Below are 26,324 nucleotides of genomic sequence, written 5' to 3'. Positions count from 1 at the left end.
TGAAAGACCTGAGTGTATATCTGGCCTTAGATATGCGCTAGCCATGTGACCCTTGGCAAGTCTCTTAACCTGTTTAGAGAACCCCATGGACAATACAGTCCACGAGGTCACAAAGAGTTGGACACCACTGAACAACAAACCAGGTAGGGTCATAGATTTAAAGCAAAGTACTCTTGTGGTCTATCTTCCTTGTTTTATGTAAGAAGAAACTGAAGCTCAGGGAGATCAAGTGGCTTACTTAGGGTCACACAGGGAGTGGCAGTCAGGATTTGAACCCAGGTTTCTAAGGTCCAAATCCATTGTCTTTTTTCACTGCTTACTTCTGTGACTTTGGGCAAACTATTTCAACTCGCCGGGCCTCAGTTTCCTCATCTGTGTATTGACGGGAGTTGGATTGGATAATCTCTTGGATTCCTTGCAGCTCCAAATCTACAGTTCTCTGATTGGGTCACTCTTGCAGGGAAGGTGCCATTGCTATTAGATGCTTTCTTACTTGGCCACAGCTCCTGCCACACGCTCAGCTACCCCTAAATATTTGCGGATTGACTAACTTCCGCAGACACAATTCCGGTTTCAGCGTGTGCGACGTAGGGTAGGACGCTGCTGTCTATAAGGCCGCTCAGCCAGGCGCATGCTCGAGAGCAGAGGTCGGGGGGTCGGCGAGGGGCGGGGACAGGAAAGGGGTGAGGTCGCTGCCGCCTTTTAGAGCTCTAAACGTGTAGCCCCCCTCGCTTCCCTTCCCCGCCTCCCCCCTCAGCTCCGGAACCGCGCGTGCGCATGGGGTCCTTACAGTAGGGGACGGGCGGCGCGGGAGTGGTCACATGACCGCGGCGCCCGTCTGTACAGTAAGAGTCCAATATGGCAGCAGCGGCGGCGGCGGCAGTAGCAGCGGCAGCGGCAGCGGCAGTGGCAACGGCAGCCAGAGGACCGGCCGCCCCCTAGACCCCAGCGCGCGGCCCCTCTCGCTGCTGCTCCTGCTCCCTCGGCCTGGGCTCTCCTTCGGCTCCACTTCCCCCTTTCTTCCTCCTTTCCCGGCACAGCGGGGAAAGCCGCGCAGGCGGGCGGGCGAGCGAGCGAGCGAGCTAGCGGCGAGAGGGCGGGCGGCCGGACCCCGGACACGGGAACCTCCCAGCCAATCTAAGCCCCGACATGAGGGAAAAGGGCCGTAGGAAGAAGGGCAGGACCTGGGCGGAGGCCGCCAAGACGGTGAGAGGCGGGGAAGGAAGGACGGGGGAGGCCGGGCGGAGCCCAGGAGGGAGGGACTGGCCGCGGGGGGAGGGCGGCCACCGGCCTGAGGGACGCCCCGCACCGGCCGAGGGGCCTGCAAAACCGCGCGCGTATCGGGGCGGCCGTTAGTGCGGGCGCCGGGCGCATCGCCCCGACCCAGGCATGGGCTCGGGGAGCGGGGCCGGTGCCCAGGACGCGGGCAGACGCGACCCCCTTCTGGTCCTGGGAAGAAGTTGGCGACCGGCACCTCCCACTCCGCCTCTTCTCGGGGTACGCGGCTGGGCATCCTGCGGGAAGCGGGCGGAGACGCCTGGTGCTTACGTCTGGCCCCGGGAAGCCGGGACGCTGCTGCTGGGCACCCGGGTTGAGCCAGCGGCACCCAGCCCCACCATGCCGCGCCTGGGCCCCGGCTTAATTTCTGCTGGAGAAGCCGGCTCTGGGTCGCGGCTCTTTGTTTTGGGCTGTTGTCTGAGCGGAAAGTGCGGGCGGTGTTTAGAAACGAAGTAACAGGTGGGACTTGGGGAGGATTTTTCTGTTTCCGTAGAGACCTGCCGTGATCTGGGCAGCGGTGCATGGTGGGACCTGTAGTTTACTCGGACTGCGCCTCTATTGAAAATGATGGGGGCCTCAAGGTTTGCTGCGGGGATTCCTGAGAGGAGCAGGAGTTGAGTCTTGTTGACATCAGGTTTAAAAACCTAGGCTTTCTTCACCCTAGAGGTGAATTAAGAGTATTGTAAGTCTTATTAGGGAAATGCTGATGATCTCCTCCTCCAGTTCAAATAAAAATTCGAGGCGTGTATATGTGGAGATGAAACTTTAAGGGAAAGTGAAGTCCATTACATCACCATGGGTGTAACTGTAAATCAGCCCCTAGCATCATTTCAGAATTCGGAAGTGAGAAAGAGGTCAGGTATACCTTAACTTAAAAAAGTCAGCAAGCATTCAATAAGCACCTAGGAATATATAAAAATGAAAATGGTATATAGCAAAGAGATACCACCACAGCATAATACAGTTACTGGGTACCTAGTAAGAAGCTCAATAAATGTTTATTAATTGATAAGACATACACAGGCAACTTTAAAGAGAAGTATGAATGTACTATTATTCCATTTACAAACTTTGTCCTGTTAAACACATTTCTAGAGAAATGGAAAAATCCTTAATAAAAATGTATACAATGCCTTGCTGTAACATTTGTAAATTACTTTCTTTGAAGTTGTGATTATGGTGGTACTTTTTCTCCTAAAAGATAGAAAATTTGTGGAGTTCTTCTGTAGAAATATAATAGTTTTTTTTCAGTAGCTGTTTTCCATAAGACTTTTAAACATTCCTTAATAACCTTACTTTTAAATGCTTGCTGTGTATACACAGCTGTTTGGAAGATTAAGGTATTTATATTACAACAAAACCCATTTTCTCCTCTCTTGAATGGAAAGCTATATTTTAATTTATAAGTTAAAGGTGGCTCCTTTGCACTTTGTAGTAGAAATGCCTTGTGGCTTTGAAATGAAAATGTTAATTTTCTAGGTATAAAGATTGTTGTATTTGAAAAATGTTATCTTTAGATGAGTACTGACAAAACAGTTAATTGATAGACTGTGACAAAAGGGGAAATAACTAATAGAATAAGAATAGCATTCTCATTCTTACATGAAAATTTATTTTAACTGGCCATTTTTAAGTACATTTTATGCTAGAGTTAAAATAGAAAAGATAGTAGTTAAGCTGTAAGTAAGACTAGACTTAAAATTAGTGTAGGTCTGAGTCAGATTAGAATCCAAAGGGTTTAGTATTATTAACTCTTGTCACTGTTATCCTAATTTGAATCTTACACAAACATAATACCTGATTCAATTCAACAAACATTTGTTAAGTACTGTCTCTATCTCCTCCATTGCTTAGCACAGTACCTTGCATATATTCCTGCTGCAGTATTGGAGTGTATTCAGGGCCCTTTTCTAGGCATTAAGGATTAAGGATGCAAAGATGAAAAAGACAAGTCTCTACTCTCATGAAATTTATAGTCTACTTTGGGTAAGTGATGTCACATCTGTACATTCAATACAAGACAAAATGAAAGATTGCTTTATTGATCATTACCTTTCTCCCTTTCAGTCTCTTCCTAGTGTTCTCTATCACTTCTTTTCTTTTACACTGAATTATTAGAAGAGACATTGGCAAAACCAAACTGGTATATGTTAAAACCCATGGGAGTTTAAGTTTCAAATTTAACCAGGAACCTTGTGACAATTTCCTTCAGTCTTGAATTCACCTGCTCTGAGTTCTTTCTGTCAATTCTGATGCTATCCAGGAAGACTTGGTGTTGACATAAGAAAAGAAAGCATTCCCCAACTTGGCAATTTTGCTCAAATTCAGTTTCTCAAGAAGTATAGATGACTAGTCCATTTTACTAGTTGCCTCCATTTCCTCACCACCCATTCATACCTTGGTCCCTTGTAGTTTGGTTTCCATTCCCACCACTCAACTGAAAATGCTTTCTCAAAGTCATCACTGATCTTTTAATTCCCAATTCATTGAGTTTTTCTTGGTCCTTCTTTTCATTGACCCTTTTGCAGCATTGGATACCACCATGATTATGCTTTCCCCATGGATAATTTTATCCTTTGGCTTCTGTGACACTACTTTCTTCTGGTTCTCCTTTAGTTCATTGTCCCCTTCCTACCCTCTAAATGTGGGAGTTGTTCAGTTCTCTTGTTTTGGTTCCTTTTTTCACTTTATTCCTTCCCCTTGGTGATTCCAACTGTTCAGTTGTCACTTCTACAAGTGACACCTAAATCTCCATATTTCCTAATCTTCATTTTTTTAAGTCTCTATTAGACTGCTGGATAGCTCTCTGTGGGTGCCTCATTCCTTTAAACTCATTAAATTCCAAATTCCAATTTCAAATTCATTAACTCCATTAAATTCTTGTCCAAACTTGTCCTTCCCTGCAAAAAGCCTGCTGTTCCCTCTAAAATTCCCAATTTCTGTTATTGCCACCAGTCTTTGTTGCTCAGGCTCAAAATCTCATCTTTCATTCCTGCTTTTCCCGCAATTCTGATAGTCAATCATTAGCCGAGTCTCACTGATTTTGCCTTTACAATAGATCTAAGATCAGGCTTTAATCACCTTGCTATAATTATTGCCACTCCTTAGACTATTGTAATAGTTCTAATTGACTTTCCTGTTTCCACTCATTTCTTACCTTTCCCATCCATCCTTCACATAGTTGCTAAAATATGATGATATTGCTTCCTTGTCCATTGGAGTCAAATCTTCCAGTGGCTTTTTAATACCTTTAGGAGTCTGGCATTTAAGGCCCTTTATAGTATGGCTCACACCTTCTTTTCTAGCTTTATCTTACACAGTTCTCTTTATGTACTCCATTCAGTGAAACTAAATGACTTAGTTGTATCCCAAACTTGACATGCTATGTTCTGCTTCTTTGCATGGTTAGTCTTCCACCTCTGGGATAAATTCTCTGCTTGTTTAAAAAAATCCTCTTCCTTCAAAGCTCAGCTCAAGTACCATCTGCTTTATGAGTCTTCCTGGTCCCTCCTCCATGCCTTAGCTGTCATTTTTCTCCTTCAGTTATTCCCAAAGCACATTGTCTTGGTTTCTTCTATCACGTTTTATCTTGTAGTAATTCATATTAAAAAAAATGTTACAAGGAGAGTGATAGAATCTTAGGCCATTTTTTTCTTTGTTAGCATTGGATGCTAAAAGCCAGAAATCAAAGATACAGAATTAGTTTAGGACTATCATGTCACTCCTCTGTTTAATAAGAATATCCATGAATCCCAGTTGTCTTCAGAGTAGTTGAAAATTCTCTGAGTGGCATTGAAGGCCCTCCAGTATCCACTGCCATTACTTTCTAGCATTTTCATATTTTTCTTTAATAACTTTCCAAACTTGACTATTTCCCCTCTTCTTCCCCCCAAAACATTGGCTTACACTTCCAAGCCTTTGCCCACACATGGCTGAAATGTCCTCGGTCTTCAACTTTTGAATTTCTTCCCATTCTTGATGATAAAACCCTATTCATATGTATTCTTTCTGGTTTCATAAGACTGTGCATAATACTTTGCTTTCCTGTTTCTAATGAACTTTTCATGTATTAGAATTATTTGTCTCTAAGAGCAGAGGTTGTAGCTTATCTAAACTTCCCATCTGCCCCTTTTCTTGGTACAGTGCTCCGTATACAAATACTAAATAAATGTGGAGTCAGTCAGCTAATAGTATGTTATAGAGAGAAGCTATTTGGAAGAAATAATTTGGCCAATTTAGAAAGAAGATAGAGAGCTAAAACTTTGATAACTGAACTTTTGAAGTTTCAAGTGATAAGGAAGGGATGGTTTTTTAGAAAACTGAGATGGAAATAGAACTTTGAAAAATGATTTGACAAACTTAAAGAAACTTAAAATATCTCTCTCAAATACCCATTATATCCATCCTACCTCCTCAAACCCTAATTAAGCAAAGTTTAAGACATTTTGAAGCTGACTATAAAGGTTAAAAGATTTAAATGTACAAGTTTTGCGGGTATTGGGGTCTTTAAAAGAGGTTCCATGTAGCCTTGCTGTCTCACACACACATATGCATGTGCATACAAAGTCTTACTCCTCCTTTTTTCTTTCTTTCCTGGCCTTCAGTGCCTTGCTGGAAACTGCATTATAGAATGGGTTCTATCTATCCAGAGGAATATTGTCATAAGTAGGAGATTTTTTGTGCCCCTGACCAAGTCATTTATTCATTCCCAGAGTCATAGAATTTTTGAGTTGGAAGAGACCTCAGCAGTCCAATCCATCTTATGCCTGTAAAAGAACTCCTACAACCTACCCAAGTGGTGGTTCCAGCTATTGCTTGAAGAACTCCAAAGAGAGCAAACCCACTGCCTCTGGAGGTGGTCTGTTCCACTTTTGTATATTGCTCAAATTGTTAGGATTTTTCCCCTTCTATCATATCAGAACTTTGCCTTACTCTGCCTTGCATTTATTGCTTCTAATTTTGCACTTTGGTGCCAAATAGAGTAAATCTATTTAGATACGTGACACCTATCAATACTCTTCTGAAGACATTTCATATCTTCAGTTCCTCCTTATGTAATATGAACTTAAGATCCTTTACCAGCCTGGTTGCCCTCTTATCCATTCTCCAGTTTATTAGTGTCCTTCCTAAAAATGTAGTATTCACAGTGAAGCACCATCTCACTCTCATGTTGTTTGACAGGGAAGATTATAGCAGAACTCTTACCTTTTTTCATGGTGAATTCCATTTAAGTCAGTAGGTCTTCTACTATTTGCCAAATGTTGTACTAGGAACTAAGGATACAAAGACAAAGCTGTGTCTCTCAATGCAGACCGAATTGTACTCTTTTTCTGTCATATTACACTATTGACTTATTGTCCATTAAAACACTGAGATCTTTTTCTGACAAACAGCTATCAAACCATGCCTTTTTAACCTTGTACTTAGGAAATTGATTTTTTGAATCCAAGACTAAGATCTTACATTTGTACTTAGTAAAATTTGTCTTAAACAATTTGGGCCAGTATTTTAGCCTGTCAGGATCTTTTGGATCCTGCTATTCTATGTATTAGCTAATCCAACTTTGTGTCATTTGAACATTTGACAAGCATGTAATCTTTACTTGTATTCAAGTTATTGATAAAAATGTTTAACAGCCCAGGACCGAGCATGGATCCCCAGGACACTCCACTGGAACCCTTTGGATTTGACATTGAATGATTAATGGCTACTCTGACTCTAGACATTCAGTCAGTTCTGAAACCTTGTAATTGTTCTGTCTAATAGCCCAAGACCCTGTTTTTTCCATACAAACATGAGGGAACTTATCAGATGATTTGCTAAAATCTGATTAAGCTCTATGACTCTCCCTTGATCTGCCAGTTTAGTAACCTTGACAAAAAAAAAATGAAATTAGTTTGGTATAAGCCTTTTCCTAATACAGGCATAATAACTGTAAAAAAAAAAAATCACTTCTTCATTTTGTAGATTTTCACTAAACAGTTTTTTAACATATTGTAGAATTTTGCTAACAATTGGAAGTAAAATCCATTGGTTTTATTTTGCAGAATACATCTTCTCTTTTTTGAAAATTGTGACATTGCCCCTTCAGTCTTGTGGCACATCTTCTGGTTTCTGTTATCTTTAAAAGATCGTCAACGACAGTGGTTCATCTCTCACACCTGCCAGTTCCAGTAGTACTCAGAAATGTCATTCATCCTGACTAGTTGACTTTTCAGTAACCTAATGGAGCTACCATGCTCTCTTATTGTCTCTTTTCTTGAACATCGTGTCTCTCAGCTATATTTGTTTGGTACTTCCCAGTCCAGAAGTCCTCTTTGAAGAGAAAAACAGAAGTGAAATAAGATCTCTGTACTCTGCTTTATTCTGTTTTAGTTATCCTGTCTACCTTGAAGACCTTTGATTTTCTTTTTGCCATTATAACTTAACACCCCCACCCCCACCTTTCTTGTCCTTGGGTTTCCTTGCCAGCCTCAACCTATTGGTAAGGTTTTTTTTTATCCAATTTATTGGTAGTTTTAATACCCCTCCACTATTCTTATAGCTCTAGACCATGTGTTTTGTTTTTTTGCTTTTTGGAGGGCAATTGGGGTTAAGTGACTTGCCCAAGGTCACAGGGCTAGTTTTTGTGTTAAGTGTCTGAGGCTGGATTTGAACTCAGGTCCTCCTGACTCCAGGGCCAGTGCTCTATTCACTGTGCCGTCTAACCACCTCTTTTTTTATTGATGCCTTTTAAAATCTGGTATTGTTTCCATCTTCTATATATGTCCTTTAAAATATTTTTTTATAAATGTACTTTGTTTTTAATATCTCCTTCATTTCCCACTAAATCTCTGCTTGCTCCCTTAGAATCATTCCTCATAATAAAATTTTTTTTAGAAAAGCAGTTCAGTAAAAGAAACCAACATTTTAGCTGAATCTGAGAGTTTGTGTAGTGTTCTAATACCAGTGTTTCCTTATCTCTGCAAAGGAAGTGAAGGAGGCATTGTTATATCACCTCTTCAGAGGTTATATACAGGATTCAGTTTTTATTTTTATCTTTTGGTCTTTTCATTGACATTGTGCCTTTGAGTATTGTTTTGCTAGTTCCTTTCTTTACATTGCTGAATTCATATCTTCCTATGCATTACTTCATTCTTCATATTTGTTGTTTATTGTGGCACAGTAATATTCTACTGTGTACTTGTACCACACTTTGTTTAGTCAAGCTTCAGTCAGTAAATATTTGTTTCTAGTTCTTTACTATGAAAAGTGCTGATATAGGTATTTTGGTAAGAGTGGGACCTTTTTAAAAATCCTTAATCCCCTTGCATGTACAGGTCTTTAAAATTTAAGCTGGGTAGTGAAGTTACTGGGCATTGATTGATCTCAGTACAGTTTCCATTATTTTTTCTCCTTGGAATTATTTCTTTCTGTACTTTTATTGTCATAGTTATTTTTAAGAGCTTTTCATTCATTTCTAGGCTGACTTGTCCTATGGAATTTTAGCCTTTAGTTCATAGGATCCCACCTTTCCTTCTAAACCAGTAGACATGAAGAGATTGAAGATTAATGAGAGAGTAGGGATGAACAAAAATTTGAGACTTCAGTCTTGGAACTAGCCATGTCTGGAGGAAGATCTTGATACCTTTTCAGGGAAGAAACTACTTTAACTAGGCATAGGTGTTAAGACATTGCTCTTACTGTATGTTGTTCAGTCATGGCTGACTATTTGTGAGTTCATTTGGGGTTTTCTTGGCAAAGAGTGGTTTGCCATTTCTTTCTCCCTTCTCATTTTACAGATGTGGAAACTGAGGCAAATAGGGTTAAATGACTTGCCCAAGGTGGCACAGCCAGTAAAGTGTCTGAGGCCAGATTTGAACTCAGGAAGGAGGCTTCCTGACTCCAGGTCCAGCACTCTTATCTACTGTACCACCTAGCTGTCCTTCCTGTTATATATCTTTTTATCCCCACATTACAGATGAGGAAACTGAACCTGAGAAAAGTTACATGACTTGTCCAAGTTCATATGACTAGCAAAGTGTCAGAGGTAGCATTTAAATTCTGATCTTCCTCTCTGCATGTCAGGTATATTCTCTACCATTCCTTCTACCTGAGGGTACCCTTTTTCTATGAGCAGCAGTACTATTAAAATATTATTTTAAATTTCTCTATATTTAAGATAGCAAAATTTAATGCTTCAAGTTTTCTAAAAATTTCATAAATGTACTATGTTCATTGCTTACATGAAAAGGCCAGCATATAAAAAATCAGTTGCCATAAATTTGATGTAGCTAAAGCAAAAATGCTCAATTATTTCATTAATAACTGAGTGGATCTAACATCTCAATATGAGCATACTTCCACCTTGCAAATTATAATACATCAGGTTGCATCTTGAGATTTTTTCCCACATCTCTTCATTCTTCATAGAAGATCCACTTGTTTTTGTCTTTGTATCGCAAGCATCTAGTACAGATTTAAATGATTTCTTTATATTCCTTACACTTGAGTACCAATTCAGAATGCCATAGATTTTCAAAGCCAGTTGCTTTTGTACAAATGCATTTGGATTTCATGTAATATACTTTCCTTCTTTCCAAAGAAAGTTATTACAGCAGGAGAACTACTTGGGCAATTTCTGCGTCATTTTCAAATTGTTCCAAAGCCAGATAGAGTCTCATGAATTAAATTTTATAAAATTTAATTTGATGAAGAGTCAGCATGCCAGTTTCTGGTTAAGGTATTCCTTTGAAAAATCCTTGAATCTTTAAATATTGGAAACTTGACATTGCATGGTATTTTTGGGCAATGTTAATTACAGTTGACCCCATATGTTGAGAAGCCCTTCATCTTCTCTTTTTCTATCAAAAGTTTCAACCTTTCTCTAAGTTAATTGAATACCTAATATATAGATATACTTCTTAAATATCAAATATGAATAAATATGTTACCAGCCTGGAGAGACCATGGTGGACCTATTAATGTTTCATGTAAATAGTCGTTATCATTTCTCTATAAGTGCTACTGCAGCCATAGGTGTCCTTATGCTTCCTCTTGCTGAAGCAGTCAGCTCTTCAATCTCAGCATTTAATTTGTTAATTACCCACTCCATTGCCTCTCAGCCTTTATTAACATTAGATGATATTATACTTTTCATCAGTCCTTCTAGATAACTGCTAAGGCTTGCTCCTTTCACAGTGATTATGGCTTCTTGAGTCAAAATGGTCTTTACTGGTTCTTGAGGATGTGGTTTATATATGTCTCTTCTATTGAAATCATATTTGTAAATGAAATATTAGTGAATTTAAGCTCCATTCTTTTCTCCCTGGAATGAACTACAAAATGTTCCATACAAAAAGCCGTATGTTTTGGTTCTTGCTGCATCAATAAGCAATTTCACTATAGAAAGCATTCCCCATTCTTTGCTTGCAGTCTGTGGCTATTCAATTTCCCAGTGGGATCTGTATGTCCATCTAATAAATCAACTCCAACCACACTTGGATTCATAGGATTTGGATATTTCTGCATAGCAGTTGTTGTAACTATTTCCCATGGGTGGTCGAAAACGTGCTTTAACAAGTCCAAATCTTCATGTTGCTAGCAAACAGCATGATGTCTGGATGGTAATAAGGAACACTAGGGGAAAAGAGGTGACACTACCCTTCTTCCACTTGCTTGCAGCCTATGAAAATCTTTTGATAACTTTTTTCTTATTGATGGCAACACTGTTAATAATAGTCTTTTCTTTTTTTTTTTGGCCTTTTGGAGGGCAGTTGGGGTTAAGTAACTTGCCCAAGGTTACATGGCTAGTTTCTTTTTTGTGTGTGTGGGTGTGTGGGTATTAACTGTCTGAGATCAGAATTGAACTCCGGTCCTCCTGACTCCAGGGCCAGCGCTTTAACTCACTTCTCCACCCAGCTGCCCCTGTTAATATAGTCTTAATGCAGGAATAATATATTGGGTCAAAAATATGACAATTTTTATGTATTTTAAGTTTAATAATGTAGTTCTACCACTGTTCTGCTTGCTTGTCTGTATCCCCTTTTGGTCCCTTAAAAAATTCATTGACACTTTTCCCCTTTATTTTTGGTATCACTGTTTTTACATTCTAACTTTTTAAAAGTAAACTTTTTTTTCAGATCTCTCTGTAGCATATCCCTTTGAGAAAGCAAGAAAATCTCCTTCCCCCTTTGAGAAAGTAAGGAAAAAAAAACAAAATATAAAACTCCTTGTACAGACGCATTAGTCAAGCAAAACAGATTTGTGCATTGGCCATTCTTCTCCCCTACCCCCTCAAAATGTGTCACAGTCTGCTTTCAGAGTCCATCACCTCCCTATTAGGAAGTGGGTAACATGTTACTTTAGGAGTCTTGAAATGGTAGTTGGTTACTGTGTTGATCAAAGTTCCTAAAGCTTTCAAAGTTGTTTGTCTTCACAATATTGTTTTTGTGCTATAAATTCTTTTCCTGGTTCTGCTCATTTTACTCTGCTTAAGTTCATACAGGTCTTCCCAGGTTTTTCTGAAACCATTTGTTTCATTTCTTATAACAGGCTAATATTCCATTACATTCATAAAGCAGCCATTCCACAGTTGATGGGCACCCCCTTAGTTTGTTATTGCAAGAAGAATTTTATAAATATTTTTGTGCACATGGATCCTTTTCTTTTTTCTTTGATCTTTTAGGGAGTATAGACATAGTAGTAGTATCACTAGATTGGAGCAGTATACACAGTTGAATAGTTTTTGGGCATAGTTCTAAATTGCTTTCCAGAATTTATTAATTAAACATTTATTAAGCACCTGCTTATGTGCTAAGCACTGTGGTAGAGTTCCAGAATGGCTGGAATACTACACAGCTCCACCGCTAATGTAGCATGCATTAATGTACCAGTTTTCCCATATTCCTTCCAGCATTTGTCATTTTCCCTTTTTGTCAGTTTTGTCATATTAGTGGATATCAGGTGTAACCTCAGAGTTGCTTTTTAATTTTTCTAACGATCTAGAGCATAAAAAAAATGGCTATTCATAGCTTGCATTTCTCTTTCTGGAAACTGCTTGTTTATATCCTTTGACCATTTATCAATTGGGGAATAGCTCATATTCTTATAAATTTTAGGCAACTCCACATATTTTAGAAATGAAACCCTTAATTTGTTGCAAAGGTTTTGTCCCATTTACCTGCTTCTCTTTTAATTTTAATTGCATTGGTTTTGTTTCTGTAAAAACTCTTTTTATATAATCAAAATTGTTCATTTTACCTTCTGTTTTTTACTCACTTATTCTTTAGGATTAGGTTATGAATTCAGTAACCTGTTATAATTTTCATCATATTATTGTCTGGTAAAGATGACTTTACTATTTCTGCCTTTCTACTCTAATACATTGGTCAGTTTTCATGAAGTTGCCATGCTGAGAAATATATATATATATATATATATATGTATATGTATATGTATAAATATATACACACACACACATATATATATATATAATTAGTCATTATTCTCCAGAATTCTGTCTTATTTAACTTTTCTAAATTCTGTTCAAGTGCTTCATTTAAAATTTTTGGATTAAGTTTATCTAGACCTTAGGTAAATTGAGGTCCCTTGCTATTATAATTACATGGTCTGTTTCTCCCTGTAATTCATTTAACTTTTCCTTTAAATATTTAGCTGTAATACCATTTAGTGCCTATATTTAGTTTTGATATTAATTCGGTCTCTGATGTCTTTCAGTAATCTTTTTAATTAAGTCAGTTTTTGCCTTTGTTTTGTGTGTGATCATAATTGTTACTCCTGCCTTTTTAAAACTTCATCTGAAGCATGATAAATTTTACTCTAGCCCATTTTTTTTAACTCTGTGTCTATTTTTCTGTTGAAGTATGTTTCTTGCAAACAGCATGTTGTTGGATTCTAGTTTTTAATCCATTCTCATGTCCTCTTTTGTTTTATAGGTGAGTCCATCCCATTCACATTCACAGTTATGCTTAATTTCCTCCCATCTTATTCTGTTATGCAATCAGATCTGCTATATTGCTTATTTTGAGAATATGTTTTTATTTCAGTGGATTTAATCTATTTAGAGAATATTTTGAGCATAATGTAAATTTTTAGTTTGCTTATCTGTAATTTTTTCTTGGAGATACAGTGAGAGCACAGAAAACTGTACCACTTCACACTAATTTATAAGCTGCAGTTCTTCTGATACTTATTTCTACAAGCAGACTTTAGGTCTTCTGATGCACTAGTTGCTGTGGGCAGAGGAAGGCTGGTCCAACTGTATCCTGCACCCCTCCTTCCTCTGTGGCCAGAAGTTACTGCCCACTGAGTCTCTGCCCTCCATTAGCAGCCCAAGGTGGAGGACGTTTGTCGCTGCATTATTTATATTTTTTAACCATGTAACATGTATAAAACTGCTGTTGTTTTTATTGGGTTCCTATTTTTTTAAATGTCACTGAAGTTTTTAATTTCACCGAAGTCTTGCCACTAACCCCATTTTCATATAAGCCATGTGGTTTTTGTTACTTGATATCTCAGTGCTTTTTGGGAATGCTTGTAGGTACAGCAGAACTGACTGTACTTTTCCTCTTCTTTTTTTTTATGAAGAAGAAAATGATGAGGGAGGAGTGAGTTCAGCATCAGTACTGTAGATTATACCAAATGGTGTAATCTCCTTCCTTATCCTTTTGATTTTTCCCTCACCTAGAGCTCAAACATCTTATTCTATTTTTTTCTTTTAAATCTCTCCTCAAAATCTATCCTTCTTATTCCCCCCTTTCCCCTTCTTTCCTTTCCTTCATGGTTCCCTGATAAGTGAAGTGCATTTCTGTGCCCAGCTTAATGTGTGTCAGCACATATGTATTCATTTCTTCTTTGATTACTTCAGATGAGAATGAGACTCAAGAGTCACCTCTTACTGCTAACCTTTTCTTCCTTGTTTGTGTAGATAAAAAGTGATACCCATGTCTTTGATTTTTGGGGGTGGGGGGCTTGTGAAAGCCTAGTAGTCTTGTATTGTTCCATAACAATGCAAGAAAGCCTTTCCTCTCACATCCCTTCCAACTTTTGTTATTTTCCTTTTTATTTTTTCCAATCTGGTGGATGTGAGGTAGAAGTTCAGAATTGCTCTTATTTTGATTTCTCTTAGTAATTTGTTGGATTTTTAAAATATTGTTTATATTTGATTTCTCCTCCTGAGAAGTGCTGTTCATTTGTTTTTACTGTTTTCTGGCAATTGCTCTTGTTAAATATTTGAATCAATCTCCTATATATCTTGGATACCAGATCTTTATCAGGTAAATTTACTGCACAGATTCCCCCACCCCCTTTTTCTGTTTCTTCTAACTTCATTGATTCTGTTTATGGAAAACTTTCACAACTTTATGTCAATAAAATTGTCTGTTTGCCTTTTATCCTCTCTATCACTTGTTAGGTCAGGAATTCTTCCTCACCTCCAGTAGAGAAAGACATCCCTTTTTCTGTTCTTTAATATATTTATGATGTAACCCTTTTAAATCTAGGTTCATTTGGAGTTTATTGTGTTATATCAAATGAAATTGCAACATCTGTAAACCCAATTTCCTCTAAATTGTTATCTATCTTTACCAGCAATTTTGTCATATATAATCCTTATGAAATGATTACTTTTGTAACCTTTACTTTTTATTACCATATTCTTGTCCAGAAGGATTTTACAAGTTTGTAATTGCAGCAGCAATGAATGAGTGTATATGTTTTGTCACAGCCCTGTGAGCATTGTTTTGCTGCATTTTTACATATTTTGGGGGGGTGTGATATGATATTTTAAAGATGTTTTAACTTGCATCTCTTTGATTAACAGTTTAAAAATGATTATTGTTTGTTTTCTCTTTTGAAGATTATCAACATCCTTTGACCATTTAGTGTTTGTGGAGTGGGAATTAACATGGTGAAATTTTAATAGTCCCTTACATATTTTATTTTATTTTACCTGGAACTGTGATTTTATCAACATAGCGAGCTCATGAACGAGAGTATTCTTTTTACTAATGTTGATCAGTCCGAAGTACTCTGTCCAGGCACTATGCTAAGTGCTTGAACATATACAGAATTGAAGCAGTTCCTGTACATTCTCTCAGGGGAGATATGTATATACAAAATAAATGCAAGGTAAATTTGGGATGTGTGTGTACTCATTAATTAGTAGTAAGAATCAGGAAAAACTTCCTATAGAACAGGGGTGCTTAACTTATACATAGGATTAATAATAGTAATAATGATAATAGCTAGCTTTTATATAATTCTTTTAAGTTTGCAGAGTACTTTATAAATATTATCTCATTTGATCCTGATAAAAATCCTGGGAAATAGGTGATTTTTAAAAATCTCCATTTTATAGATGAGAAAACTGAGGCAGAGAGAGGGTAATTCCAGTTATATTTTTATCAGAGACAGTTAAATGACCCCATGAAGAATGCTGGGCCTGGACTTAGGAAGGCTTGAGTTCATTTTTTACTTCAGACACTAGTATGACACAGGGCAAATGATTAATCTTTTGGTCTTTGTTTCTCCATTTATAAAATAAATAATCAAAATTTATAAAATGAATAAATCAGCAGCTAAACCCTTGGATCCCAGATTAAGAACTTCTGATGTATAAGGCATTGCTTGAACTAAGTTTTTAAGGAAGCAAGGGAATTTAGTACTAGTAACAGTGTTACGCTTGTTCTCAGAGAACAGTTTGAGTCACTGAGGGGTGAAGGTACTTGGCCCAGTCTGCACCCAGTCAGGATTTGTCAGAGGCAGCAAGGGCTTGAATTAGGTCAACCTGACTTCAGCTCCATGTCTTTTTCCACTATATGTCCATTGCCTCTCCTCTATATATTATTGACACCAAATTTTTATCACCTATTTTTGCCATAGATATTTTTCCCAATCTGTTTTTCCTTTATCTTTTAGGGTTTTTTTTTAGTTGTGCACTTTAAAATAATCTTATTCTAGTCCAGCACATCCCTTTTCTATTTATTGAATCCAAAAAAAGTTTGTCTTCCTTCCACTATTGAGCTAAATATTGCATTTCATTTTCTTCCAACTTTTCTTGGATTAAAAAAGAAAATGTTTATGCCCCTCAACCAGCAGAAATGTGGTGTAGAATATGAGTCAAAGTTCCTTTCCTGTCACATTGACAACTAGTTTTCCCAAGTACATTTGTGAAATAAATCCTTTATCCAGTTTTTGTTTTCCAATACTACTACTTCTATATACATTTGATTGGATACTTGTATATCCATTCACTTCCAGTGATGTTTCTCTAATTTTTGCTCAATAAGAGAGAATTTTGATAATAATGATTGATAGTATGTTTTAAGGAATAGGAATTTCCCCCACTCTCACCCCTTTAACTTTTTCTTTTAGTGTGTCCTTTGTATTCTTGTCTGCTCTGTCCCTAGTTAAGAATTCTTTCCCTAGTCATAGCTATTGAAAGCTACACTGGTACCTTCTAAATTTTCTTATGGTGTAATCTTTTGAGTTTGAGTTTACTATATATTTTAAGCTTATTGTGGTTATTGGTATAGGTTGTTGGTCCTGGCACCATTTTTACGGGATGATATCATCCTTTATCAGTCCTCTTTTTACCTTTCCTTGCTTCCACCTATATGTCTTTAAAAGTTTTTGTTTTGTTTCAAAATTTCCTTATTCCTTTCTTGGGGATATTTTATCCTCTCATATCCTCCCAAACAATATTTGAGTTCCTTTGATTGAATTTTAAGCCTCAAAAATGCTTTGTGACCAAACTAATTTGAGGAAGACCAAGCACTTTATATTATTCCTGCAATCATCTTACTTATTTGTATAAAAGTCTGCTACTGGGGAGTGATTTTTAACTATATACAATATACGTTCCATATTTGTAATATTTTCATACTCTGTTGTAAACTTCCCAAACCATAAGAATCATGTCATGTGTATCTTTCTAAACCCTCACTATAACTTGCATCATACTGTGTTTATTGGATAAATGATTATGGGTAAATTAATATAATAGCTCACATTTATAAAACTTTAATATTTGCAAAATGTTCATTATAACGTTTGATCTATTTACAGATGTCTTTTTAGTGCATGACTATTGTGAGGGGGCTTGAGATAGGGCATGTTGCTTATTCAGTTTTTTGACAAATCTTTTTGCCATGTTGCTGAGGATAACTTTTTCTTTGGTTTTTCTTTTTAAATCTTGCTTTCCTTTGTGCTACCTTGTCTGAGGGCATGCATGTTCAATTCAAGAAAAATTAAAGTCTAAACTTGTCTTCTTGAGTTATGTAAGTGTACTGTTGATTTTTTTTTTCCTTTTGGAGGGCTATTGGGGTTAAGTAACTTGCCCAAAGTTACATGGCTAGGTTTTTTTTTTGTGTGTGGGTGTTAAGTGTCTGAGGCCGGAACTGAACTCAGGTCTTCCTGACTCTGCGGCCAGCACTTTATTCACTGCGCCACCTAGCCGCCCCTATACTGTTGATTTTTTTAAAAAAATTATTTAATTTTTTAAATTCAGCATTTATTTTCTTCACATTTCCAAGAAAAACAAAGACATAATAACAATAGGTAGCATTTATATAGCACTACAAAGCACTTTGCAAATATTACCTCATTTTATCCTTACCACAACCCTGGGAGGGAGGTGCTATTAATATTCTCACGTTACACTTGGAGAGACAAAGGTTAAGTGACTTGTCCAGGGTCACACAGCTAGTAAGTGTTGGGAGGCCAGATTTGAACTCAGGTATTATTTCTCGAGGTTCAGTGTTTAATGACTACTATACCACCTAGTGACATAAGAATGTGATAAATATGCATTGGCCCCATCCAAAAATATGTTTCATTCTTATCTTAAATTCATTAACTCTTTTGTGGTGAGTCACATAGTTCAGCATTGATCCTTTGAACTCATGATTGCATTGATCATAGTTTATTTTTTAAGAGTTCATTTTTACAGTATTATTATTGTGCAAATTATATTAAGTTCATTCAAGCCCTTTCTGGGTTTCTCTGAATTGCCATTTTATAGTACAGTAGATACAGTTCAGCCATTCCCCAATTAATGTACACTCTCTTAGATTCCTCTAAATATTTTTGTATATATGAGTCTTTTTCTTCTTTGATGTCTTTCTGTTATAGAACTAGTAGTGGACTCCATGGGTCAAAGGTATGCAAATTTAGTGGCCTTGGGGGCATAATTCCAGATTGCTTTTCAGGATGTCCCTACCTGTTCACAGCATCACCAGCAGTGCATTGATATGTCCATTTTTCTGCAGCTCCTCCAACACATCTCTTTCCTTTTTTGTCATCTTTGGATTGGTATAAGGTGCAATTTCATTTGCTTTAATTTGCATTCTCTAATAGTGAATTGGACCATTTGAAAAAAAAAAGACTGCTAATTAGCTTGGGTATTTCCCTTTGAGAGCTGTCTCCATGTTCTTTGACCATTTATCAGTTGGGGAACGGCTTTTATTTATATAAATTTGAATAAAATTTCCTTCTATATCTTGTTAATGAGACCTTTAGAAAAATTTGCAAAATTTTTTTTCAAGTTAAGTGCTTCCCTGCTAATTTTAGCAGCATTAATTAAAAAAAAAACAACTTGGGGCGGCCAGGTAGCACAGCAAGTAAGAGCACCGGCTCCAGTGTTGAGAAGACCTGGAGATCGAATCCCGGGCTCAGACACTTAGCACCCACCCAGAAACACCTGGCCGTGTAACCTTGAGCAAGTTACTTAACCCCAATTGCTTAGGGGCGGCCAGGTGGCTCAGCGAGTAAAAGCACCAGTTCCAGTGTCAGGATGACCTGGGGATCAAATCAGGGCTCAGATACCTAGCACCACACCCAGAAATAACTGGCCGTGTAACCTTGAGCAAGTTACTTAACCTTAACCCTGATTGCTTAAAAAAAAAAAAACACACACAAAAAAAACCAACTTGATTTTATGTAACTAGAGTTGTCCATTTATCTTTTGTGCTATTCTTTTTAAATTTAAAATAATTTTCAGTTAACAAAAAATTATTTTCTCCCTCCCATTTTGCTTCCTCCATTACAAAAACAAAACAAAATTATTTAATAAATATGTAAATTCCAAAGAAATTCTCTCCTTGGCCATGTTCAAAAAAATGTGTCAGTATGCATTCTAAATCCATTATCTTTCTGTAGGTAGCATAGCTCCTCTCATGAATCTTCTTGAAATCAGAGCTCTCAAGTCATTCAAAGTTTTGTTTATCTTTTCAGTGTTTTTTTTTATTCTGCAGATTGTTCTCACTTAACCTTCATCAGTCAGTTCATACTAATCTCAGCAGCTTTCTCTGAAACCATCCTCTTCATCATTTCTTTCACCACAATAAATAGTATTTCATTACATTTGTATAATATAATTCATTCAGCTATTGCCCAGTCGATGGACACTCCCATAATTTCTGCTTCTTTGCCACCACAAAAAAATGCTACTATAAATATTTTTGTACATATAGGTCATTTTCCTTTTATGGTGTCTTTGGGGTATGTTAATTTAGTGGTATTTTGAATTCTTTTAAAAAAATGTCTTTTGAAATAATTTTTATTGATGCCTTTTGTTTTCACATCATAGTTTATTGCTGGAGATCTATAATTTTTTTCTAGATGAATTAATTTTTTTTGAAAACTGCAGATGTATAGCATCTGTAATGTAATTTTGTAATTTCTCAGAAATGAGAAAAGACTTAAAACTTGTTCCTTTTTTTTTCTTGATCACATTGTCTGTTTTTAAGAAGAGTACTGTTTATGTCCTAATCACATTTTACTGAACTACCTCATTTTTGAGAACTGATAGTAGTGGTTTTTTAGGGTTCCTCTGATAAAATATCTTTGGCCAAGGATAAGTTATTCATTTAATAAACATATTAAGTGCCTGTTATGTGCCAGGCACTGCTAGGCACTGGGGATCCCTCCAAAAAAGGAAAAATAGTACCTGCCCTCCAGGAGCTTACAATCTAATGGGGGGGGGCGGAATAGCATGCAAACAAATATATACAATCAAGCTATATACAAGATAAATAGGAAATAATTAACAGAGGGAAGGTATGGAATTTAAAAGGTTTGAGGAAGGCTTCCTATGGAAGGTATCAGTATCACAGGAGAGAAGGAAGCATATATGTTGTAAAGAGAAAGTTGAAAGGACTTGGCATTTGGTTTGATATGGGGAGTGAAAGTGAAGGGTTGAAGATTATACTTAGTATGTGAACTAAGGTGACTAGAGAAGGGTAGTGCCAGTAATAGGGAATTTAGGATGAAGGGAGAGTTTGGGGAGAAGTTTAAGGATTATAAAGGATATCTACATCCAGTTTGAGATGCTCAGTAGGGTGCTGAGATGCGAGACAAGATCAAAAGAGAACTTACAGCTAGATAAATAGATCTGGCTGGATAAATAGATCTGAGAAATGAATGTATGAGAGTTGATGATGTGGGAAAAGAGAGAACAGCTCAAGACAGGTACTTCCCACCCTGTATTATTTAGATTTCTGATTTTTAAAAATTATTAGATATTTCTGCAAATTATCTTACATTTTCAAATTCATTATCCTGCTTTGCTTTTTAATAATATCATCCTCTCCCATGCCCATGATAATCACTTCCCTTAAGTATTTTAAATTTAGTTAGCAATTGGTGTGTTGCTTTTTGTTTTTTATTTTTTGTTTGTTTAAAGGGGTGAATTGTTTTGAGTAAATTTTTTTTTTTGTTGAGGGTCTTGAAATCCTGAGCAGCTAGGTGGTAACAGTGGATAGAGTGCTGGGCCTGCAATCATCTCCTGAGTTCTAATTTGGTCTCAGACACTTACTAGCAGTGTGAAGCTGGGCAAGTCACTTAACCCTGTTTGCCTCTGTTTACTCATCTGTAAAGTGAGCTGGAGAAGGAAATAGCAAGCCAATCCAGTATCTTTGGCAAGAAAAACCAAATGGGGTCATGAAGAGCCAGACATGACTAATAAAACAACAGTATAACGATTTGAAGTCCTGGTTTCTTTTCTTTTTTTTTTTTTTTTTAAAGCAATTGGGGTTAAGTAACTTGCTCAAGGTTACAGGGCTAGTTTTTTCTGGGTGTGGTGCTAAGTATCAGAGCCCGGATTTGATCCCAGGTATCCTGACTCTGGGGCCCATGTTCTTACTTGCTGTGCTACCTGGCCACGCCCCCTGGTTTCTTTTCAAGGACTATGTTAAAGTATCTTTTTTGTCTTTTGAATTCTTTTAAAGCCCATATGATTAATTAATATCTGTTAAGCCATCTCTTCAAACAACATACTTAGTTCTGTTCTAGAAAATTTTTAACTTGTATTTTGAATTTTTTATATCACATTTCAGTTTTTCTTTTTCCTGGTATTTCTAAAGATTTTGGCTGAGGATCTTGATTAGTGTCTTATGATACTGGTCTTTTTGTAGTTTGTAGGAGACTTTGCTTGACATTGTGGTATATTGAAGTTTGACAGAAAGGTATTTAGAAGAGTTGAATTTGGAACTTAATTTACTTTGTTAGGGTCCAGTGGATTCTTTCTAGGTAAACTGTTATTTTTAATAATTCTGGAAAGCATTCTTGCATTATTTCTTAGAATATAATTCTCAGATTTGTTCCATCTACATTCTCTGTGTGATACTGAAACTGCTACGTTTAAACTTTCCTCCTAGTTCTGTCACATATACCAGCATGGTTTTAACTATTGAGGGTTTTTTTGGTTCTCCCCCCCCAGCTTATTTTTCCACTCTTCACTGATGTTAGCAGTTTTCTCTTTAGTTTTAATAAACCTATTGCTGGTTGCTTCTTTTGATATTTTCAGGTTACTGTTCTCTGTATTAATTATTTTTTCCCCATTTTTCCTTTTGATCTTTTTTCCATCATATTAAAATTTTAACTTCAGACCCTTATGATTTTTTTAAACTGCTACAGGATCTTCTGTTTTCTCATACTTTTTGTACCAGTGTTAATTCTTTAAAAAATGTATCTAATTTGAATTTCCTCCAGTATGTCATGTTGTTTTTTTGTTTGTTAGTTTTTCCTTTATGCTTTTTTATTTTTTACGTACTAGTCACTTGGCACTGACTTTCCCATACATGCACATACACGTGCAAGTACACATGAATACACAAACGTTTAAGACAAATCAATAGATTGGCCATGTCCAGAAATATTTCATAGTGCTGATACCTGTCAGTATTGCTTTTCTTTACATTGTTGTGGTTACAATGTATATGTGTATTTTTTCAAATGCTTTATTAACTTCTGATTTACATCATTCATTTCTGCCAGATTTTGAGTTACAAATTTCCACCCCGTTTTTCCCCTACCCACCTCCCCAAAATAGCAGTCCCACAGGATATCCCCTCCTCCAATCTGCTCTCCCATATTTTCTCCCATACCCCCTTCGACTTTTCCATTGGATCTCCATGCCCCAGTGCCTGTATATCTTATTTCCCAATTACATGTAAAATAGTATTAATAATAGTGTGTGTATATATATATTTGAGTATTTGATTTTAAAACTTTGAATTCCATATTCATTCCCTTCCTCCCTTGTCATCCACCCTTACTGGGAAGATAAGCAGTTCAGTATAGGTTGTACATGTGTGGCTAATGCAAAACAATAACATATTAGATATATTATAAAAGACTGACTATATTTCCCTCCCTCCTATCCCACCTCCCACTTGTTCTATTCTCTACTTAGATCCCGTCCCTTTTCAAAAGTGGATGCTTCCAACTTCCCTCCTCCCCAGCCTGCCCTCCCTTCCATCATCCCCCCTCTCATCCCCTTCCCCTCCTACTCTCCTGGAGGGTGAGATACCCTATTTAGTGTATATTTCATTCTCTCCTCAAACCAAATTCAATGGGAATAAGATTGACCCATTCCCTTTTGCCTTCCCATTCTTCCCCTCCATTGTAACCATTTTCCCTTGCCTCTTCTATATGAGAGTTTACCCCATTCTGACTCTCCCCATCTCCTCCCATTATATTCCTCTCTTAGCTCTTAATTTCACCTTTTAAGAATCATCCCTTCCTATTAAATTGGTCCTGTGCCCTCTATCTATGTATACCTGTAAACATTCACATATATTCAATTCAGTATATTGACATATACTCAGTATATTCACATATGTATTCATATGCCTATATACCCTCATATATATATATGTTTAAATATATGTCTATATATATATATATATATATACACATATGTCTATATATATGTTTCTATTCCCTTCAACTCCTGAGAAAAGTTTCATGAGTTACAATTATTGTTTTTCCATGTAGGAATGTTAATAGTTCAACTTTGATAAGTTCCTTATGATTTCTTTTCCCTGTTTACCTTCTCATGCTTCTCTTGCTTCTTGTATCTGAATGTCAAATTTTCTATTCAACTCTGGTTTTTTCATCAAGAATGCTTGCAAGTCCTCTATTCCACTGAATGACTATATTTCCTCCTGAAACATGATACTCAGTTTTGCTGGGTAGGTGACTCTTGGTTTTAATCCCAGCTCCTTTGCCCTCCGGAATATCATATTCCAAGCCCTTTCATCCCTCAGTGTAGAAGCTGCCAGATCCTGAGTTATCCTGATTGTGTTTCCACAATATTCAAATTGTTTCTTCCTGGCTGCTTATAATATTCTCTCCTTGATCTGGGAATTCCAGTACCTGGCTATAATATTCCTAGGAGTTTTCTTTTTGGGATCTTTTTCAGGAGGTGATCGGTGGATTTTTTCAACCTCTATTTTGCCCTCTGGTTCTAAAACATCAGGGCAGTTTTCCTTGAGAATTTCTTGAAGGATGATTTCTAGGTTCTTTTTTTGATCATGACTTTCAGGTAGTCCACTAATCTCTCCTGCATCTGTTTTCCAGGTCAGTGGTTTTCCTAGTGAGGTATTTCACATTGTTTTCTATTTTTTCATTTGTTTGGATCTGTTTAATAGTATCTTGATTTCTCATAAAGTCACTAGCTTCCATTTGCTCCAATCTAATTCTGAAGCAATGATTCTCTTCAGTGAGCTTTTGAGATTCTTTTTCCATCTGGCAGAATCAGCTTTTTAAGGCATTCTTCTCCTCATTGGCTTTTTGAGCCTCTTTTGCCATTTGAGTTAGTCTATTTTGTGAGGTGTCATTTTCTTCAGTCAGGTTGTTGATTCTCATTTCATAATTTTCTAGCATCCTCATTTCTCTTCCCAATTTTTCTTCTACTTATTTGGTTTTCAAAATCTTTCTTAAGGTCCCTTATGACCTCTAACCAGCTCATATTTTTCTTGGAAGCTTTTGGTGCAGGAATTCTGACTTTGTTGTCTTCATCCTGTTCCATGCTTTGATCCTTTTTGTCCCCAAAATAGGAGGGTAAAGTTGCGTTGTTCTGCTTGCTTTGCTTCCCTTGTTTGCTCATGTTGCCACTCAGTTACTTGACTTTTGGACTTTTTCCCACAATAGGACTCTGCTACCAGACAGGGGAGCTCTATCCCAAGCACTGGGGTTTTTTCAGCTGCCTAAGGTATTAATTTGGTGCCCTTTCTAAAGCCTCCCCATGCTCTGGCAAGCTAGTCGCACCCCCCAGGACCTCTACCCTAGACCACAGTCCACATCCAAGCAGGTTAAATAAAGCAAGATCGATTATCCCTCAGACTGGTCACTTGGTCCCCCTACAATCTGCAGGCCAGGAGCTGAAGCAGCCACGTGGGGGCGGCTTCAGGGCTGTGGTGCCTCAACGTCTTCTCGCCCAGGGGCAAAGGCTGACTTCACTCACAATTACTGGATCCCAAAGTCCACACTGCACTGACCTCTCACTTTGTCCTTAGCATCTATGCGTTGAAAATTCTGGAAACCACCATGGCTACTGATGATCTGAAGTCCCTCCAGGCAGCTGCTATTCAGGCCCGCCCTGGGGCTAAAACCTCGGGCTTCTGTGGGACTGGGGTTGGCTTGGCTCCCAGAGCACTGCGTTGGCTGCTCACTGCTCCCTGCTGGCCTGCCGGGCTGTCTTCAGCAGGAGGTTACCTTCTCTGTGTCATTTTGTGGGTTCTGTAGCTCCAAAGTTTGTTCAGAGTCCCTTTACATGTACTGGGGGAGGTGGAAGCTGGAGCCCTGCGGAAGTCCTGTTTCTACTCTGCCATCTTGACTCCCTTCCCTGTCATAGCTTCTTAAAAAAAACCAAACTAAAGCAACAATCAAAACAAAGAAAAATTAGTAGTGGCAGCAGCAGAAGAGAGCAGCATTCTTCAACTTCTGCTTAAATTGGCATGTTGGGTCCCCAGAGGGTAGCTACTACTACTCTCAGATTACTTGGTAAAGATAGTTAATTAAGAACCTCATTCACTCCTTCCCACAAATACACACAGCAACCATGGGGAGAGGTAATTTTAATAATAATTTAATTTGATATTAATAATAGTGATGCACATATATAGAAAATAAAGTTGCAAGGTTTAACTCAACAGCTGTTCTATCCTACTTTTTTTTTTTTTAAAGCAATCAGGGTTAAGTAACTTGCTCAAGGTTACAAGGCCAGTTATTTCTGGGTGTGGTGCTAGGTATCTGAGCCCTGATTTGATCCCCAGGTCATCCTGACACTGGAACTGGTGCTTTTACTCGCTGAGCCACCTGGCCGCCCCTAAGCTATTGGGGTTAAGTAACTTGCTCAAGGTTACAGGGCCAGGTGTTTCTGGGTGGGTGCTAAGTGTCTGAGGCCGGATTTGATCCCCAGGTCATGGATTCGATCCCCAGGTCATGGATTCGATCCCCAGGTCATCCCTGCACTGGAGCCGGTGCTCTTACTTGCTGTGTTACCTGGCCGCACCCCTATTTTCTCTCTAGAGACTTCATGCAGAACCTTTCTTGTTTCAAAACACACTTAGATCTGTGTAAATAGGATGTTTGTGAATTATCAGTTATCTGAGTCTAGACGAGTACTTTTTCGGGCTGTTGTAGGTGGGAATTCCTGTTTAGAGAGGGACTATAGTATATGACTTTCTAAGTGTCTCGCTGTTCTAATATTTTGCAATTCTCAACGTTAAATGTAATATTTGTTTCACTTCGCTTTTACA

General features: G+C 37.7%; 1 protein-coding gene and 1 pseudogene across 1 annotated transcript in view; one reads left to right on the top strand and one right to left on the bottom strand.

The window, feature by feature from the left end:
• Window positions 1-836: 836 nt before the first annotated feature.
• ASXL2 (ASXL transcriptional regulator 2) overlaps window positions 837-26,324 on the top strand; it is a 178,202-nt gene continuing 152,714 nt past the window's right edge. The window contains exon 1 of the mRNA XM_069072009.1: window positions 837-1,206. Coding sequence (XP_068928110.1) covers window positions 1,150-1,206 — 57 coding nt within the window. The 5' untranslated portion in view covers window positions 837-1,149. The remainder of the gene's footprint in view (window positions 1,207-26,324) is intronic.
• On the bottom strand, window positions 7,566-12,501 carry LOC138149103 (PRELI domain containing protein 3B pseudogene; annotated as a pseudogene).

This window comes from Petaurus breviceps, unplaced genomic scaffold (assembly GCF_028583685.1).
Source record: "Petaurus breviceps papuanus isolate PSGF00001 unplaced genomic scaffold, PetGlider_PUasm1.0 90845, whole genome shotgun sequence".
NCBI lineage: Eukaryota > Metazoa > Chordata > Mammalia > Diprotodontia > Petauridae > Petaurus > Petaurus breviceps.
The sequence above is the reverse complement of the archived record's forward strand: the minus strand, read 5'-3'. Positions and strand labels throughout refer to the sequence as shown.